General features: G+C 22.3%; 6 protein-coding genes across 6 annotated transcripts, besides 4 other annotated features; 3 read left to right on the plus strand and 3 right to left on the minus strand.

Annotated features, from left to right (window-relative positions):
- Positions 1-4,151: 4,151 nt before the first annotated feature.
- Positions 4,152-4,681: a repeat region.
- Positions 4,682-4,688: 7 nt separating this feature from the next.
- Positions 4,689-5,081: a repeat region.
- Positions 5,034-7,099: a repeat region.
- Positions 7,100-8,485: 1,386 nt separating this feature from the next.
- Positions 8,486-8,831: a repeat region.
- An 86-nt stretch (positions 8,832-8,917) lies between these two features.
- On the plus strand, positions 8,918-9,597 carry EHI_024520 (uncharacterized protein; the record flags this gene model as incomplete). The annotated part of the gene is made up of 2 exons (XM_647189.2): positions 8,918-9,355; positions 9,409-9,597. 2 exons carry the CDS (start codon positions 8,918-8,920, stop codon positions 9,595-9,597), a joined length of 627 nt encoding a protein of 208 aa, XP_652281.2.
- Positions 9,598-9,714: 117 nt separating this feature from the next.
- Positions 9,715-10,751, minus strand: EHI_024530 (uncharacterized protein; the record flags this gene model as incomplete). Its single annotated transcript, XM_647190.2, has 1 exon — positions 9,715-10,751. The coding sequence occupies exon 1, from the start codon at positions 10,705-10,707 to the stop codon at positions 9,715-9,717; it is 993 nt and encodes a 330-aa protein (XP_652282.1). The 5' UTR covers positions 10,708-10,751.
- Positions 10,752-11,182: 431 nt separating this feature from the next.
- On the minus strand, positions 11,183-12,991 carry EHI_024540 (uncharacterized protein; the record flags this gene model as incomplete). Its single annotated transcript, XM_647191.1, has 1 exon — positions 11,183-12,991. One exon carries the CDS (start codon positions 12,989-12,991, stop codon positions 11,183-11,185), a length of 1,809 nt encoding a protein of 602 aa, XP_652283.1.
- A 1,850-nt stretch (positions 12,992-14,841) lies between these two features.
- EHI_024550 (uncharacterized protein) lies at positions 14,842-16,689 on the plus strand (the record flags this gene model as incomplete). The annotated part of the gene is made up of 1 exon (XM_647192.1): positions 14,842-16,689. One exon carries the CDS (start codon positions 14,842-14,844, stop codon positions 16,687-16,689), a length of 1,848 nt encoding a protein of 615 aa, XP_652284.1.
- A 91-nt stretch (positions 16,690-16,780) lies between these two features.
- Positions 16,781-17,806, plus strand: EHI_024560 (uncharacterized protein; the record flags this gene model as incomplete). Its single annotated transcript, XM_647193.1, has 1 exon — positions 16,781-17,806. One exon carries the CDS (start codon positions 16,781-16,783, stop codon positions 17,804-17,806), a length of 1,026 nt encoding a protein of 341 aa, XP_652285.1.
- Positions 17,807-17,853: 47 nt separating this feature from the next.
- Positions 17,854-21,022, minus strand: EHI_024570 (uncharacterized protein; the record flags this gene model as incomplete). The annotated part of the gene is made up of 2 exons (XM_647194.1): positions 17,854-20,037; positions 20,087-21,022. The coding sequence occupies 2 exons, from the start codon at positions 21,020-21,022 to the stop codon at positions 17,854-17,856; spliced, it is 3,120 nt and encodes a 1,039-aa protein (XP_652286.1).
- Between the last annotated feature and the right edge of the window lie 125 nt (positions 21,023-21,147).

Raw genomic sequence — 21,147 nt, forward strand, 5'->3', positions numbered from 1 at the left:
AGACTTAATAAAATATTTATATATTCTTCTTTGTTCACTAGAGACTAATTACATCTCTATGCTGTAAGTGTTATTTCATCAATTCATCCCATTTTCTACTTTTTAATTGGTAAGACATGTGAGTTTCTATTCTTCATTTACATTGAATTAATGTCTTTTTCATATTTCATCAATTTAAATGTTTTTCAGTTAAGTTGTCATCTCATCTTTATTCAAATTTTCTTGTGTATTTAAAAACATCATTCGTTACTTTCGTATTTTATGATGAATAAATATTAGCATTACATTGTTATGAAAATTTGATTTACCGACACCAACGGCAACAAGAATATCACATTTCTTTGATAATACACAAATTATCAAAATTATCAAATATACATTCTAACATATAAATAATAATACTACAAACATGATAAACACTCATTCAACTATTCTAATAAATGACATTCTAACACGAATAAGAATTACTAATACACAAACTATGTTGATTACTATAAATTGGAATGAAATACATTTTCAGAAATATCAAATAACAGGAGAATCAAAGTAATTAATTAAAATAAATTTTTATTTTTGTTTATGTTTGTAGTGTTTCTGATATTCAAAGAATATGTTTATACTGACAAATGTAAAAATGATAAAAGAAAGTTTTAATACAAGGATGAATAAAAAAGAAAGAAGAAAGAAATAAAAGAGAAAAAACATAAAAAGCAGAGAATGATAATATAAACAAAAGAAATAAAAACAATAAAATGCAATAAGAATAAAATGCAATAAGAGACAATAATGAAATAATAAACAATAATTGAATGAATAAAATAAGAAATAAACAGAAAAAACAAAGAAACAACAAGTAGAATAAGAATAACACAATAGATAATAACTGAGAAACAAATGAAATAAGGAATTAAAAGAAAAGACAAAAAAAAAACAAAAATGAAGTCTAATAAATGAGATAATAAAGAAATGAAAGTTGATATAAGAATAAAAGAAGAAAGAATAAAAAAATGATAAAAAATAAATAATATAAAGAAATAGAAATAAGATAATGGAAAACAACAAAAGAAATAGGGAAAATATACATGAAACAAACACGAAAGTAAATTTAAAGAAAAGAAGAAAAGAAAGAAGAAAAAGAATGTAAACAATAGCAGTGAAGTTTTAGAATAAATACAATAACAAAAAGAAAAGAATAAGATAAAGAAATGATAAATTGAAAAACAAAACAGGAAACAACGACATATAAAAGTGAACAAATTCATACCAATGAATAACAAATACAGAATATTTAAAAGTTATAGAATAAACACAAAGAAATATAATAAAAAATGAATAAAAAGAAATACCGAAGAATAGAAAAGAAAAAGAGTTTATATGAATAATTTTAGAAATGTAAGAATATAGAATGATAAGTTATACAAAGAAAGTAAAAGACAAAGAATAGAATGATAAAGAAAATAGTAAAATATAATAATAATGATAAAGAATAAAACCAAACAATAAAGAAATATACAAAATAATAAAACAAATAGAAAATTTTTGAATAAATGAAATAAACATAAATTCTTTTTTTATTAATTTCAAATTATAATATTTAAGAATAATATATAAATAATAAATTTCAACAATATTTAATTATTAATTTTATAAGAAATGAAATAAATATTTTACTTCTTCAAAGTTAAAAACAAATAAATTAAAAACAAATAAAATTGAACAATAACAAATGAATAATAGAATATAATTTGATAAAACTGAAATGAATATTTCTTCTTTTATTTTTATTCCACTTATTTTTTATGAAATATTAATATTTAATATTACGACAATGTAATTTGTTTCTTTCTTTTATTCTCTTAATTTATTTTTGTTTATTTCCAAAATATTCATTCATCTCATTCATTTTATTATTATTCATTCAATTTATATTTTTAACGACTATGTCATGTATTTCTAATAAATATTTATGAAACAAACAATTAATAAATGTCAATAAAGTATGAAATGAAATAAAAATATTTTGTATTAATACTATCAATTTGAAGATAAATGATACATAATAACAAGTAATAAATACAAAATCAAATAACATTTTAACATGCATTTATTATTCAATATGTTTGATTTTATTCTTCAAAATATTTATTTTCTAAAAATTAATGAAATTCGATGTTTATGAATATTTAATCTTCATTTATTTTTAATATATTATTTTCTATCATTTCTACCATTTCATTAATATTTCTAATAATAAATTAATCAATATTTAATTCACTTTCAAACAACATGAGAATTATTATTTTGTTAAATAATTCAACAATTTCAAAAACAAAATGATAAATATTTTCTTTAATAAATAATCAGATAAATTCATGAATGAATTAGATAATAACACTAATTCAAAAACAGTAATATATCAATTATTATTTTGTTATTATTCCTAATTTTTTAATATCAAATGTATTTATCAATAAAACGAGTTGAATTAGTTATTAATAATGAAGAAAGCATGTTGTGATATACGAAAAGATAAACAATAATAAAGAAAATAGAATGTATAAGAACAAAAAGATATAAATGATGAAGATAATATTAAATAAAAAGGAAATGATAACAAAAAAATCAGAATGACAAGTTTGATTGAGAAAATAAGAAATAAAGAAGAATATGTCTAAAAATGAATAAAAAGTAACAAACAAAGAAGAAGAAAAGAAGAAATAAAAAAGAAGAAAAGATAATGAAAGAAATAAAAAGAATTAAACAGAAAACAACAAGAAAAACTAAACAACAAATAAAGAAATCAACATTTTCATGAATAATGATTTTCATAATAAACAATAAATAATTAATAAATGAGAATTTTCTTAATACTTAATTATCTTATTTCTAATATCTTAATCATTTTATTCATAATGAAATAATTCAATGAAATGATACAAATAAATTGTTTATTTATTCATTTTATTTCTATTTCATTCTTATTTCTTTTAATATTTATTAAAAACACACCATCATTAAGTGTGAATATTTCAAATGAAATAAAATAAATCAACATTGAATTATGTCAATTTTTAATTCACCATTTCATTCATTGGCAGATGAATGAAATGTTCATATTCTTCATTGCTTTGTTTTATATTCTTTTTTATATCATTTTCAATTAGTTAAGATTGAATCATTTCATTTCAATTACTATGATTCGTTTTGGTGTGAAATGGTATGGAAATTCTTTTCCACAAAGTGCATTTTCAATTCCTTTATATTCAAATGCATTTTGTTTACAAAATGATTTTGTTTTATCATTTTCTTTACAAACAAAAATATCACTTCCATTTCCAAATTGAAACAAGCAATAATCTGAATGATTATCTAACCAAAATGCATGTTGTGGTTTTTTAATATCAAATTTTATCATTCCTTTTATTCTTCCATTTGATTCTAATGAAAATACAAATGATTTTGAATCATATATCCATTTACCATATTTATTAATTTTCTCATTAACATATCCTCCAAATTTATTTCCATCTTCATCTTCAATAATAATTATTATATGTTCTTTATTCCATATTCGTTGTTTAAATACTGATGTATTTTTATTCCAATCATCAATGTCTGAATCAAATAATATATTATTTATTCTTTTTTCTGTCCATTCTTCTATTTGTTTAATATACACCATATTCATTTTAATTTAAATTGATGTTTATAAGTTCAAAATATGAATGTTTAAATAGTAAATACACATTATTAACACATCAATTCAAAGATTATTTTTAACATCATTTTATTTTAAATAAATGTTATTTATTTTATTTTTACAATAACAATAAATATATAATAATATTAATAATATAATAATAATAAAATTATAATATTGTTATTTTCTATAATTAGTTTATTTTTAGTATTATTAGAATTTTGTTAAAAATAACAAAAAAAATGAAGAGAAGAAAAATCAATTAAGTTTTATTTTTATTATTTCTTCGTTTATGATTTGAATTTTCATGTTTTAACAATAATACTTCTAACAAATAATTTAATAAAGATAATAAATGATAAACAAAAATAAGATAATAAAATAAGAATAAGAAATAAAAGAGAATAGAAATGAAATAATTATTATAAACACACAATGAAAGAAATTAAAATAAAAAGCAATTAATTAAGTATTAATAGAACTAGCTTCTATTCTTCCTGGCTCAGGGGAGACTAATCACATCCCTTCGTCTTCATCTTCTTCTAGCAGCTCTACGGAGTATGTTTGGTTGTGATAGAAGTTGTATTCCATGACATCAATCATGTTTTTTATTACAAGGTCTTTAATTTCTTTCTCGATGTTAATGTCAATTTTTTATTTCTTTAATTAATTTAACACTTGAGTTATTTATTAATCCATTGATTGAGATTACTACTGGAATTATTCTGACATCTTTTAATTTTTCTATTTTCATTAGAATATTCTTTAATTCTTTATACTTATTTCTTTTCTTCATTTACACTCAATTAATATTGTGATCAGCCACAATAGTCATATCAAATAATAGACCAGTTTTGTTCTTTTTATCTAATACATATATGGTATTTTGTGGTATTATCCATCACTTTTATGCATTATTTGTTTGTTCAATATCATTATAATGTCTTTATATTGTAACACTGTTTCATATGGAGGTTTTTTTATAATAAAAAAACAATGTAAATACAAGAATAATAAAGATTACACCCATAACTAACACAAATGGTTAACAATAAATGAGATTCAAGAAAGAATAAAAAGAATAACAAGTGAATGGAATGAAGGAGATTATGAAAAATACTCAAGAAGTAAGAAGATGAAAGAAAAAGATGATATGATATTCTTCAAGAAGTATATTCAATCAAAAAGAAAAAGATAAATGAAAGAATCAAAGAAGAAAATAAAGAAAAATACAAAAGAAATTGAAGAAAAAACATTAAAACAATTGAAGAATAAATTAAAAACAAAATGCAATTAAAGAAATGAATGATAGATGTAAAATTGCAAGAATAATAAAAAAGAGAACAAAATAAAAATACAAGAAATACAACAAAACAAAGAAATAGAAATTTAATTGAAGTGTTGTATTGTTTTGAAATTAATTGGTTAAATAAGAAATTATATAAGAAATTAAGATGGAAACAAATAGAAAGTATAATAAAAGCAATAAACATCAATGTAAATAATGAAAAAGAATATATTAAATATATTAAAATATCACATAAAATAAAAGAAAGCACTAAACGGTACATTAAAGTGAAAGTAAATGATATAACAGAAGGAAGAGTAGAGTGTGATTCAATAATAAAAAACATCATATTAAAGAATAACTCTACAGAAATTGATGAAGAATATCTTAACACTCTCATCAATAAAATAAAAGAAATGAAAATAGAAAAATGTACAAACATTAATTACTACTTTCAAAGAAAAGAAGCTGACCGATTAATAATGGAAATTAATAATAGATGGGTATTGTCAGGAAGCAGAATGCATGATCTGCAAGATGATATGAAGAAGATTTCAATGGTTATGCACCTCTATCTCCAAAATAAAATAATAAGAGATAAATTTGATGAAATAAAAGAAATATAAAGAAAATCAATAGACTAGAAGATTTGGTCAAGGGAAGAAAATGGTACAGAATAAAGTGCATCATGAAATTAAAAGAATATGATGAAGAATGAACTAAAGTTAAAGCACTAGAAAGAATAAAATACCTAAAATATATGATGACAATGATAAAAGAATTAAATTTAATAAGGAAGAAATAGTCAGAATCAATACAAATAAAATCATGTTTGATTCTAACAAGAAAATTAGAATAAGGAAGAAAGACCCAAAAAATGAAATATACCCAAATAACGATATTACTTTAGAATATTGGAAATCGTTATATGAAACACAGATGATATTAAATAAAGAGAATTGAAAATAAAACAAATCACCTTGTGGAATGAAAGATATATCAATTATGATAATGTCATAATAACAATAAATGAATTAAATTTAAGTATAATGAAAATAAATAACTGGAAAACACAATGAATAGACACTATATATGGGTATTATTGGAAAAGGATATCATCATCAAGAGAAGTCATTCTCAACATCTTCAATGAATGGTTAAACTTCATTCAAAACATCAAATTAGACATGGTAAGTTGAAGAACTTTATTAATCCACAAAGTGATATGAATAATGTCACTAATTATTATCATATCAGTTGTACAAATGTAATTATGAAAGTATTTACATCAATATTAAAAGAAAAGATTCACAGAAGACTTAACATGAATAATGAATCATTTAAAATCAGTAGCAACCAATTGGGATGTAAATTGCAATCTTTAGCTGCTAAAGAAGGAATAATTAATAGTTATATGATGAAGCAGCAGAAAGAAGAGAAATACCCAAAATATGTGGAGTCATATTATGACATTAAAAAAGCATATGACACTGTCAACCACGAATGGGTTATTGAATCATTAAAATATTTTAATGTAGAGGGAATCATCATTGACATGATTGAAAGTATGATGACTAGATTGAAGATATTCATCGGTTATAAATTTAATGAATATCTAGGCAATATTAAATTAAATAGAGGAATTTTACAAGGTGATTTCTTATCCCCTCTACTCTTCATCATTCAGATGAATGTAATTTCTCAAATCATCGAAGAGAAATTCCCAAAAGCAAATCACACATTATATATGGATGATTTGAGAATAATGACACAAAGTAGTGAAGAAATGGGAATAATTCACAATGAAATTAAAGAAATAATAAGTTACATATGGAAATGAATGAGAAAAAGTCAGGATTGGTATTAAAAACATTAAGAAAATCCCAGATGGAATGCAAAACATCCCCGTAGTTGAAGGTGAGGACTTGTATAAATACTTAGGAATATGGCAGTCCGACGAAATTGATGACACCTTCAATTGTAAATCCATCAAAGAAAAAATGATGAAGAAGATGGAAGAAATAAACTAATTATAGAAAATAACAATATTATAATTTTATTATTATTATATTATTAATATTATTATATATTTATTGTTATTGTAAAAAATAAATAAAAGTCATTTGTTTAGAATAAAATGGTAATAAAAATAATGATTGACTTTATGTTAATAACGTGGATTAATTATTTAAACATTCATATTTTGAACTTATAAACATCAAATTAAATTAAAATGGAAGAGTTAATAAACAAGAATAACCAATTGTATAAAGAATTAGTAGAAACACTTCCAAACATTCAACAATCAATTGATGATACTACTAAGAATTATAAATATTATATAGGAAGTATTAAAAATGAAGTATTTAAAATAAAAGAGAATGAAACATACTCAGAAGCAATTAAAAGAGGAGAAGGAATATTTGATAGGATGGATGAAACAGAAAGAAGAAGAAAATTAGTGATAAAAAAAAGTCAATTAACAATCAATCAAATAGAAATAATGAAGAATAAAATGTCGAGAATCATAGAAGAATGTAAATCAGATGACGAAACACTAGGTAAACCACGGAATGAGTTAATAAATAAAATCATTAATATAGAAGAAATGGTAATGAAAAACAAACTATTCAAAACACCAGAAGAAAAAGATAAAATAACACAAAAATTTAATAAGACGAAAGAAGAATGGGAAACATATTACAGTGATTATTTAGAAAGGAAGAAGATCAAAGAAGAAGAAAGGAAGAAACAAGAAGAAGAAAAGAAGAAGAAACAAGAAGAAGAGAGGTTGCAAAGAATAAGAGGAATATCAGTACAAAAATATCAAATTCAACAAATAGAAGAATGGACAAATAGAAAAGTATTCAATATACTATTTGATTCAGATATTGATGATTGGACTAGAAATACATCAGTATTTAAACAACGAATATGGAATAAAGAACATATAATAATTATTATTGAAGACGAAGAAGGAAATAAATTTGGAGGATATGTTAATTCTAAAATTGATGAAGTTGATGAATGGATATATGATTCAAAATCATTTGTATTTTCATTAGAATCAAATGGAAGAATAAAAGGAATGATAAAATTTGATATTAAAAAACCACAACATGCGTTTGTTTTATGTTATCAATCAAATAAAGATTGTTTATTTGGGTTTGGACAAAGACAAGTTGACATTTGTGTTTGCAAAGAAAATGATAAAACAAAATCATCTTGTAAACAAAATGCATTTGAATATAAAGGAATATCAAATGCACTTTGTGGAAAAGAATTTCCATACCATTTCACACCAAAACGAATCATAGTAATTGAAATGAAATGATTCAATCTTGAATCATTCAAAATAAACTAAAAACAATGAAGAATATGAACATTTTATTCATCTGCCAATGAATGAAATGGTGAATTAAAAATGGATATAATTCAATGTTGATTTATTTTATTTCATTTGAAATATTCACACTTAATGATGGTGTGTTTTTAATAAATAAAAGGACAATAACTAGATATATACATATTTGGATTTTCTTTATAGTGAAAAGTGTTTATTTCAGTTTCTTCAATACACTTTATTTGTATCATAAAATTCATTTCAAAGACTCTCATATTAGAATATTTTTCTTCTAATATGCATCCAGAATTGAAAATATAAAATATTCATTCTTTCATATTTTTTATTATTATTCTTCAAGGATTATTAAGAAATTTTATTTATAATTTTAGTTTCTTTAATCTTCTTACAGACTCATTGTGAATTAATCCATTTATAATATAACAGGTATTATTTCTACAGATATTAATTCTCTATTCTGTCTTAGTTTTTCTTGTAATGATTTTCAAAAACAAATAATAAAATCCAAAAGAATGAAAATAAAAAATAAATAAAAATCTATAAAAAATGTTTAATTTAATTACACATGGAAGAATTACCTTATTTTGATGAAGATATACAACCTCAAAAATTAAGAATTTGTGAGAAATGTGGATTACATCCAAATATTTGTATATGCCAGTTAATTCCTAAAGAAAAAGAACATGATAACTATCCATATTTAATTATACTTCAAGATCCAAGAGAGGCAAAAGTAAAATTAAATACAGTAAAGTTAATTGACAAATATTTTAAACACGTTGAGATATATAAAAAAAATTTACCTATTGAACTTATTGATAAAATTCAACAAAAACCAAATGAGTTTGCTGTTTTATTTCCACGTAAAACAGCAAAAATAATTGATGATGGAAATGATATTTCATTTACACAACAATACAAATATATTATCATTATTGATGGTACTTGGGATCAAGCAAAGTCTATTTATAATAGAAATAAATTACTTCATCAATTAGATACTGTTTGTATTGTTTTTTTATAAAGATTTTAGTTAAAATAAAAATTTATTATTAGTTAATATTAAGTAATGGAAATAATTATTCTCAATACAATGAAATTAGAAAAGAGATTAGTGGTGGAATGTCTACTTTTGAAGCTACTATAACAACAATATCAATTATAATGAATGAACCATCTATGATTATTGATAGAAATAATATAATGAAAAAATTTATAGAAATGAGAACAAAATATTATGAATAATAAATGAATATTATAGTTTTAAAAACCCTTTTATAATTTTTAATATTTAAAAGAAGAAAGAAGATGTTCAAATAAAATTGAATTAATTTCCTTTGTTTTAATCAAAATCAGATTAGATTACTTTGTTAATTCATCAAATTTATTGTAATCATCTTCTCCTTTTCCAAGTTTTCTTTTAATCATTGGTAAAAGAGCCAAAGTACCGAAGACAATAAGGACTATGAGTAAAGTAGTATCAGCAAGACAAATAATAACAATGAAAGCAATTTCACATCCTGTTTCAAGTGATTCAGAACCAGTAGTAACAGTTGGATCGAAACAATCAATGGTAGCTTCAGTTCCTTTTGGAACAGCAACTAACCACTGACCATCACATTGGCTTACAACATCATACTCTTTATTTGTAGCAGAAACAGAAACAGTCATTTTTTCTGGGAATCCTTTAGCATTGTATATTAATGGAATAGCAACTTCAGCCTTTTCTTTTAATTGTTCTTCAGTTGCATTAACAATAAATTGAACATTATCTAAAGCAGAGAAAGCAACATTTTCACGAGCATAAATATGTGAAAATGTATCAGAATCAAAGGAAACAGTAAAGACAGTATTAATAATAGTATAATTGGCTTCACTCAAATCCTTTTCACAGATGAAAGAAACAGATTCAGTATTTGAACTAACAATTGTAGAATCAGAAATTGTACAAACACCAGCACATCTAAAGATAGTATTTCTAGTAGCAACAGTATTATTTTCTTCAACTTCTTGAGAACCAATTGTTATAGTTGATAAGTTAGCAAGTTTATATTGAATTCTTTGTGATTTTAAAATAACATTATTTGTTTTAAAAACGTCATTAACATAAAGAGCAAAGGTAAGGTCATAAGCTCTTGTAATGAGAGTTCCAATTTGACCAGTTACATTAACAATTTCTCTAGATGGAGTATTGGTAAAGTCCATTTCACAGTCATCTCCTTCACATGGGCACAAAGTATCACAATATCTTTCATAATAAACTGAACCATTTTGATAATTAGTATTATCATTAATATGTTCATCAAAAGTACATTTATTAGCTAAAGCAAGGGCAATGAAGAAAATGAGGAGCATCACTTACTTTTTAAGTTTTTTCGATTTTCTAGTTTAATTATTTTAGTTTTAATTAGTTTTTTTATTATAAATTATAGTTTTTTATCATTTAAACTAAAACCTTCCAAATATTCAAAAGAAGTTCATTATTCTTTTCGATTAAAATCTTTCTCTTTTCCATTGTTGGAAGAAAATTCCAGAATTCTATTCTAAGAACATTCAGGATTTCTTCTTTTTATTTTTATTAATTAAGCTATTATGTTTTAATTTTCCCGATTTAGTACATTAAATAAAAGTAATACATAAAAGATCTATTCAAAAGTAGTGAAATTGAGATATTCCATTTATTCTATTTTATTCATTAAGAACACTCCATTTTTTTCCTTTTTAAAAAAGATTGTTTTTTTCCTATTATATAGTAAAATCTTTTATTATTATAGTTCAATTGCTCAATCATTCAATTATTAATTTCTTTTTCATTTATAATATTTATAATTTATTCATCTCTATATATTTCTGATGTTTCATTTTCAAAGCTTATTGAACCATATGAATCACTTGTATTAAAATGTTCTTCACTTTCATTAGAAGAAATTGAATTTTCAGTAAATAATTTGTCAGTGTTACAATCCATATAAATAATTGGTTTATTTGTTTTCATAAAAATGTTTTGTTTTAGGATTGAATGAAATGGATTATCTATTTCTACCCAATCACAGTCATACATTGAAAATTCATTAAGACATATATTTTGAGTATTCATAAAAGAAACAGATGACTTTTCTAATTTAATTTCTTTAAGACATTGAGGAAGAATGATAAACAAATTACCAGAGTTAACAATATGAATAGTTGTTATTAAAACAGATGAAAGATCAATAATATTATTATATTGTAATGAATTAAATTTAAGTGATGTTAAAGTAGTTGGTAATTCAATAAATGTAAAACAACCATCAAGTTTTAAATTCACTAATTGAGTATATTGACTTAATTTACAAGGAAATTCTTGTGATGATGTAATAACCAATTTCTTAATAAATGGAGAACAATAAAGAGAAGGAGTACATTCTAATTTTAATTTAGTTAAACTACTTGGAAATTGAATGAGAGCAGTATTAATAAATCCATTAGTAGTTAATTCTTTAAGATTTGTGAGTTTAGAGAAATTAGTATAATCACCAACACTATGAATTTTTGTAAGTGTAGTTAAAATATTAATATCATAATTCATTTTTGAGAAGAAAGTACATAAATATTGTAATTTTGGTGGATTAGAAAATGTAACGTTTGAATTATTTAATGAAAGCCAAGTAACAGAATTAGGTATTTTTCCAATATAATGAGAATGATTCATTATTAATTTTGATACATTAACTTGAGGAATAGAAATATCACCAACATAATAGATTGAGTTAGGATAAATTACTGATAACCAACTAATGTCATTTCTAATACTTTTAAAATGATTATAACTTGAAAAATCAATATAAACATGTTTATTATTAAAAATATTACAAAAGGATTTAAGAATAATATTTGAAGGTAAATAAGTATTAATAAAATTACTAATATCTATTATGGTTTCTGGAAATACTATTTCATAATTACCAAAATAACTTACATAAATATTTGGATCCATTCCAACAATATATTGAGAATTACAAAAAATTATTTCATTTGTATGTTTAGGAAGAGTTAATTTATTTAATATTATTGAATCTATTTGAAAACAATACAAAATAATTTTATTTATTTTACATTTTGAAATAATATTAATTATATTATTATTTACTATTTTATAATAATAAATACTAATAAATTTTAATGTTTTAATATTATTTAATGTAGTAATAACTTCTTCATTTATATCATTACAAATAATTTTTATTTTTATTAGTTTTATAAATTTATTTAAATTAAATAATTGAAAATTATTATTAATTGTTAATTCTATAATTTTATTTTCAATTTCACTTAATAATGATGGAATTGTACTTGATGTTATAATAATTTGTTTAAATTTATTTTGAATATATTTTTTAAACATTATTAATAAATTTTCATCAATTCTAATTGTCTCTATTTGAGGAAATAATTTTAATTCTTTTTGAAATTCAATATTTCTTATTAATTTTTCTGCTTTAAAAATACTAGAAATATCTTGAGAAATATTTAATGGATTAACTTTTATCATAAGCATAACATCATAACACTTTTTGTTAATAAATCCAAATTTTTCATTTACTTGAAAATTTTGATTATATCGAATAACAATTGCTAAAAAACATTTCTCTAATTTCATTTTAAAACTATTTGGATTTTCAGTTTTTGTATTATTTTAGTACTGTTTTTTTTTGTAAATATCTTCTTTTTTAAATTTTATGTGTTTTTAACGAAAAGATTATTGAATTATTTATTCTTAACTTCTTTTATTAAACTTTAATGAACCAACAAAAAAACAATAACTCTCTTATCTCTTCTTTTTTTTTAATAAAACTTATGCCATTAAACTCAAAATAATAAATAAAATAACAAAAAGTTATTTTTATTGTTTATTTTTTAGTACAATGAAGTAAAATAAATAAAAACATATCAACTTCATTATAATTTATATACATAATGGAATAATAAACCTCATGAATTGAATTAAGTTATATATTCTATTAGCTATATATATTACAATATTTTAGAAAATAATTAGAATATAATATTAGTTAGAATGTAAATTAATTTCTGAATAAGAATTTGATAGTATGAATTGGATTTATTTTGTTGGAATTACTTTAAATTAAAATATATATCATCAGTTAATACTCTATATAATGTGTTACTTTAAAATATTAAGAATTAAACTACTTTAAGAAGAATAATTTTTATTATGGATTATTAGTACTTAATCAATACAACATAATACCATTAATAAGATTATTTATCAAAACAAATTAAAGTATAACAAATAAGTTCAGTACATTTATTTGTTAAAAGTTAAACAAACTTGATATATTTACTTTCTTATTGTTTTCATTTTAAATAAACATATCTTTGTTTGAAATAAATGTTCATAATAAAATAAACTACTTCTTTTTCATTAAAAGAATTGATAATAAATACATTAAAATATACCTTACGATTAACAGATAAATACTGTTTTAATGAGTTGAAAAATTTTAATGATATGTAATGAAGAGGAGAAAATATTATTTCAGAAGTTATATTGTTTGATATATGTAAACAAATATGACTGTATTGTTCTTCGTTTGACTGAAGAAAATGAAGTGTGTTATCAACAATAAATAGACAATTATATTTAATAACTATTAGCAAACATTATCATAATACGGTTTATGAATATACTAATTATATTAAAAGCTTTATCTTTTGTATTGAATGTGTCAATTGATAGTATGAATATTCCAGTACCACTTCCAAGTACTAATTCATTCTTTCCAATTCTTTTTTGTGAAAGAAGTTCAATAATTTTTGCATTATATTCATAATTGAGAATGTTTACTGGAACATCAATTTGACTATTCTTTAACTAAATAATTGACTTCAATTAAAAATGATATTTCTTTTCTTTATAACTTCTGAGAAGTAAACATAAACTACACAAATACCATCATTAACTTTTGAAGGTTAGGTTATTGCTTTTTTAGTCTTTTTATCGTTCCAAATATATTAACAAAAGTGAATCTAAAAACAATTCATTATATAATACATCTTTGAAATTAAAAAATTAGTATCAAGTTGAACATCTTTATGAATTAAAATATATATATGTCTATGTTGTTTGAATTGGTTTTTATTGACTAAAGGTATTATTAATATATGAATTAAACAGGTTTTAAGTATTTTTGTAATTGTATGATAACAAAAATAAATAATAATATATCTGGGACTAGACGTTTATATTCTTTCATCCGTTCTGACTCTCTATTGTTTAATTTTAGTAGGAAAAGATAAAGAAGAAGAAGGAAATGAGAATGTTAAAGATAATTTGATTCTTTTTTTGAAGTAATAGTTAATATATAGTAAAATATATTATAATTAATATACTATTAAATAACAAAAAAAAGTAAATAAAAAGGGTTTAAATATAGAACTATTCATCAAAATAAGAACTTAATAAATCAAAATTCTGTTTAACTGGTTATGTCAAAAAGTGAAAACTTTAAACCATTCAAATTAAATCAACAACAAAACATTAAAAAACCTTTATTTCATAGTAATTTTACGAGTAAATTGGTTCTTGGAAAAAAACCAATTACAATAAAAACACAAAATAATGATTTAAAAAAACCTTTCACTATACATCCAAGAAACTTTACATCACATAAACCAAAAGAAGAAATTCATATTGATTCTTTCTCAATTGAAGAAGTTTCACAACATCAAAATGAAGACTATGATATTTCAATTGAGTCATATTCACAAAAAGAAGAAGAGCTCAAAAAGTATATGAAAGATGATGATGAAGAAATAACTCAATTATTAAGTCAGTCAGTATTTAAAAGAACACCAAAACCTTCTGACACTTCTCTTTCTTATGAAGAAAAAAATAATTTAACACAACCATCGAGTGATGATAGTTGGAAAACAGTTAGTGTTCAAAAATTCACTAAAGAATGTCCTCAAATTTATCATTTAGAAAATATTACTACATCATTATCATTAAACAAACAAATAGAAGATAGTAAATTGAATTCAAAAGTTTTATTAAAGAATTCACAAATACCTATTGAACAAGAAAATAAACAAAAGACATACGATTTATCAACAGAATCTTGTAGTCCAAAAATAACAACAGAGTCATTTGGTTCATTATCATTAAAAGGTATAGAATCATTATTTACAAATAAAATATTAGAACCTAACATTTTAAATAATAATACTGTTTCTTTGGAAGAAAGCCAACATAAAGAAGAACAAAATGGTTCAATGACTATTGAAGAAAATATAAAAGATGAACATAATGAACTTGAATTAGAAGATGTAGTAAGACAAGTTGATAAATACAATGAAATAGAACAGAAAGAAATATTTATTGATGACAAACAAGATAAATGGGAAAGTATGGAAATTACTACTTATCAAGAACAAAAACAGGATGATCATTCTCTTTCTTCAGCAACAGAATTATCTCAAAGATGCTCTATGGAATGGGCTAAAGATGAGTATGAAGAGAATAAACTACAAGAAACAATTCAATCAATTAGAGATCTAAAGAGTGAGTCTCGTATAGATAATTTATCTGATACAAATAATATTCAAGTAACATTATTAAATAAAGAAGATATTTTAAAACAACGAGATGGTATATTATTCTATAAGAAGTTTAATTCAATTGAACATAGTTCACAAGTTGATAGTGACTTCAAATTTGGTAAACCTTGTAATAAAGAATGGAAAATAGTTACTTATAACAAAGAACCATTTATTATCAATAAAAGTAATTATTCTATTTATCTAGCAACATGTGGTAAATTAGTTTTTTTTGCTATTAAACCATCATCTCCTAATAAATGTCCATTAAAGGTAGAAATAGATGATTGTGTGTTTATTCATAATGACCCTCCTATTTATTTTATCAATGAATGTAATATTATTGATTCAATGTCATTAAGTTCAGTTCCATTATCATTAAAACTAATGTATAATCACCATATTAAAGAAGTCCAAGTAATTGCTGAGAAAAAAATACCATGTCTTAATTCAATTGTAAATATTGACTGTGAATTTAATGAAACAATAATACTAAATTGTCAAATTGTACAACAGCTCTCATTTAATATTCCAGACACTTTATTTGGAGAAGTAGCGGCAATAGTTAAAGAAGAAGGAAAGGGATATATTTTTATTTTTCCAAAAAATACTTGGGGTTATGTTAATGAATATTGTTCAACAGAGTCTAAAAGAATGAAAGGAATTTATATAAGGGACTTATATTTAAATTTATCTACAAGTGCAGTACCAATATATAGATTTCAATGTTTAATTTAATACGTTAATTATAAGATAGTCATTGACATACTTCATTAATAAACCTCAAAAAAATTTAAGAAAAAAAGAACTTAAAAAATTTATAAAATAAATGCAAATTGGAATTGATGAAAATGATCCTAATATTCTTCATTTTAATGTTGAAATTGAAGGTGGAAAAACTTGTGATTTAAAGTATAGAATTGGTGACAATGTGTTTACAGCAGCACAAGATTTTTTAACACAAAATAATTTACCACAACATCATCTAGACACTGTCGCTCATTTCATTACAGAAAATACACAAGGGTTTAAACCACAAACAACTATTTTACCTGCTTTACAAAGAAAAAAATTCCCTATTAAAAATTATGAAAAATTACAAGAATTACTTAGAGTTGGATGTCGTACTGATAATGAACTTATTGCAATTGCTACAATGGCTCAATTCATTAAATCTGGGAAAGGGTTTTATTTAACAATTGAAATGAAAACAGCTATTGCTATTTTACTTGATTATGCTCTTCAACACCATGAAATATTACCACCACTTTTTGATCTTTTTGGAGGATTATGTCTTAAATGTCTTGATTCTGTTAAATATTTTGAAACTATTTCTGCTTATTCTCAACTTTTTGGTGTTGTCTCTTCAATGATAGATAATGGCACAATCACAATGCCTATTAAAATCATGTTTATCAAATTTTTAGCAAATAGTTTCATTACTACTCCACCTGAAATGTATATGAATATGGTTTATTCAACATATGGTAAATTATTACCATTTTTGCTTAATGAAATGACTCTTGCTGTAACTAATAATAATTTAAATATGCAAGGAGCTATTGCTGGTGTAGTTTTAAATTTATCAATAAGTGCAATTAATTCAAGTATTGCTGGAATGCTTGCAGATGGGTTATATGAATTAGCATCACAACTTTATGTTATTTCTAATGATGAAACAATTAGAGCAATTCTTTTACTTTCTATTGGTAATTTCATTAAACAAGATGTACTTGCTAGAAATGAATTTATAAAGAAAGAAGAATTAATAACAAGTATTAAAGCTTCACAAAACCAAAACATTCAAGCAATATGGAAAGAGATAAATGAATTAATCTATGGAGTAAGTAATTGAATTTTAACTATTAAAATAAGATTTAAATTTCACAGTCAATTATATTATTACTTCTCAAATGTTTGTTGTAATAAAGCAACAAGATCTTTAAATGAATTTATTTTGTTAATAGAATAGGATTGAATGAATTGAGAGATTAATGGTTGGTCATTTCTTCTATCTGAAGCAAGTTGAAGAATAGATTTATGATAATTCAGTCGAAGTTCAAATGATTTTGATCTTGTTTCAAGATCCGATTCAGTGTTATACATAATAAGAGTAATATAATATCTATTATCTACTGCTTCTATTAAATTAAAGTCATAAAGATGTTTAAATTTATCTCTACATAAAGAAGATGTACAAAATGTAATTAATGGCTCAAAGTCATTAATTATTTTAATTGTAAATGGAGTTGGTTTTTTACACATCAATGCCATAACATTTTTTGCATCAATAAAATTACCACTTTTAAATGGGTTAGAGAACCTAATATTAAAGTAACGAGTTAAACAATCATTGTGTTGACTTTGAGTTAAAGTTGTTAAGAAAGGAACATCATTATTAATAACTGAAGGAATTTTTAAGAAAAGGTCAGGTCGAATAATAATTTTATAACACCTTCCTTCTTGAGTTTTTGTTGGATTAATAAAAACAAATTCAATCATCAATAAGAGATGAATCAGTGATAATAATATTTTCATATATTTTTCAGCTTCAGATATTTTAAATTGAATTGGAATTTGTTTTAATGTATCTCTAAAGACTTCCATAGGGAATTTTTTCTTTCCAATAGTATCTAACCAACGAGAAAAGAATGACATAGTTTTTTCTTCTAATTTAGTATTAAAAGAAAATATCATAACAAAATTTTGTTGAGTTACTTTTTCATTTTCGGTATTAACAAAAATTGTTACAGAAGTAAACTCGGTAATAGATATTGAAACACATGATGTATTAATTGAAGAAAATAATTTTATTAACCCATCAAAATATAATACAAATGATGAAAGACTATTTTGAATACATCCACAATCTTTTAATAATACAGTTTTTCTATTTGATATTTCATTATCTGGTGAATCAATAAAATCAAATTTTATTAATTCATTTAAATGTTGATATTTTTTATCAAGACTAACAGTAAATTGAACAGAATCAAATGTTTCGGATTCAAAACAAATATAAAATCCATTAAATGATATTGTATTTTCATTGAAATATTCTACTTTATCAATAACTTTATTTACAAAGGATATTAAATGAATAAATTTAATCAATCTTTTAACATTTCTTTTAACATCTTGTTCTACATCACTTTTTGGAACAGATAATTTCATTTTTTTATCAATTAATTGAAATCCTTCTCCACCTTTAAATTTGTTTAAAATATTAATTGAACAATTATTTAATTCAACTATCATAGCAAAATTCCTTTCTTCTGGTGGTTGTTCTACAATAACAACAAAAGGTAAATTTCTATTTAAAAGAATAAATCCAGTTTTATTTTTTAGAGATGTAACAAGTGTTGATCCTGTTGTAGATATTCCATTAAAAATATCTTTAAAACATTCTAAATAAATCTTTGTTGAATATTTAGTGTATGACTCTTGACAAAAAACTGTTATTTTCTCAACACATTTCATTGAACTAATGTTATTATTAAATACTTCTTTTGAACATGAACAATAATTAACACTTTCCCCTTTAAATCCAACACAAATTAAATTTTCTTCAGGTGTTTTAGAAATAATAAAACATAAATATCTATTCTCTGATACCTGAATTTTAAATGGTAACCCAGAACATTCTTTATAATTTTGGTCTTGTATATCAATACATTTTGGCTTTAATATTTCTCCTTTAATTTGTTCAAATTTATTTGTATGACCAGCAATTAATTTTAATGTATCTTCATTTAATATTTCTAAATGCATTTTTTTAAAGAATGTTTTTGCTACTATAAATGTTTGTAAATAATGTGCATGTATATAAAGATCTTCAAATAAATAATTACTTTTATCAATATTTGTCGTTGAAAATAAATCAGAATAATAATTTAATAATTTTTGAGAAATATATGGTGATATTAAATTTATTTTACCTGTAAATGGAGATACACTAATAGTATTTAATACTGGTTCTTTTGTTTGTCCATTTTTAGATAATTGTTCATTCATCTTTTTCTCATATATTATAGCACTTTCTTTTGAAACTAAAGATAATTGTTCTTCTAATGAATAATTAAGATTCTATAAATTAGTATGAATATAATTACTTAAATAAATGAAAAAAACAAACAAAGAGTGTTGAAGGTAAATTAGGACTATGACTTATTTCAATTGATGTTGTTAAATTATTTAATCGATATTCTAAACAATAATTATTATTCCAATAAAATATTTGTAAAACACGATCATTATTAATTATAACAATCTTTGATGTTATATGAGGATAAAGAAGTCTTAAAGAAGGTGATTGACTTTCTCGAAATAATGAATCAAAATATTTATTTTTTGAAATAATTATTAATTGATCAATTAATGTTTGGATTGGATTTAATGAATATTCTGGTTGAGTTCTTAAATTCCGATTATGTAAATTAATAGTTTCATCTGATGCAACAGTTTCATTTGGTGTATAAAAATTTAAATGAACAATTTTCCATTTTAATGAATCATTATTAAACAACGCATCTAAATTTGCTATTGTTAACCAAACATTAAATGAATTTCTCACATATAAATATAACATTCCACCAATAACATTAATACTATTACAATCAATAGTATTATAATTTGTATAATAATATTTCCATATCCTTCTTTCAATGAGTGTATTAATTTTATTAAAATTAGGTAGACAGACTGGAATGGATGGAAGAGGGTATGTAGCTTCAAGAAGAACTTGAAGTGCAATAGAAATTTCAGGAATTCTTTTTCTCATTAACACATCTTGTTTTGCATTACAAACCAATTTTTTTACAGTTGTATGTAATTGAATAATTGACTGTTGACAAGTCCAATTAAAATTATCAATGTCATGAAGAACAGGATTCCGTCCTAACCACCGTGTCAAAACAAGTAATTTTCCAAGTGTATGAATTCCACATTCTAATGCTTGAATTATTTCATCTCGTTCTCCAGAATTAATTCCTTTAGAAATATTATGTGTTAAAGAAGCAATGGTATTTTTAATGATTGTAATGAGTGATCCTGTTTGTGTAGTGACTTCCATTGACTGAATATTTAAGTTGTTCTTCTTTTTTTATCTTTTTAAATTAAAAAACATTTTTAGTGTTATTTTGTTATATATATCATTATTTATTATTTTAAATTAATTTGTTTTTATTGTATTTTTTT

This window comes from Entamoeba histolytica, genomic scaffold (assembly GCF_000208925.1).
Source record: "Entamoeba histolytica HM-1:IMSS scf_1104750516645 genomic scaffold, whole genome shotgun sequence".
NCBI classification, from domain to species: domain Eukaryota; phylum Evosea; order Mastigamoebida; family Endamoebidae; genus Entamoeba; species Entamoeba histolytica.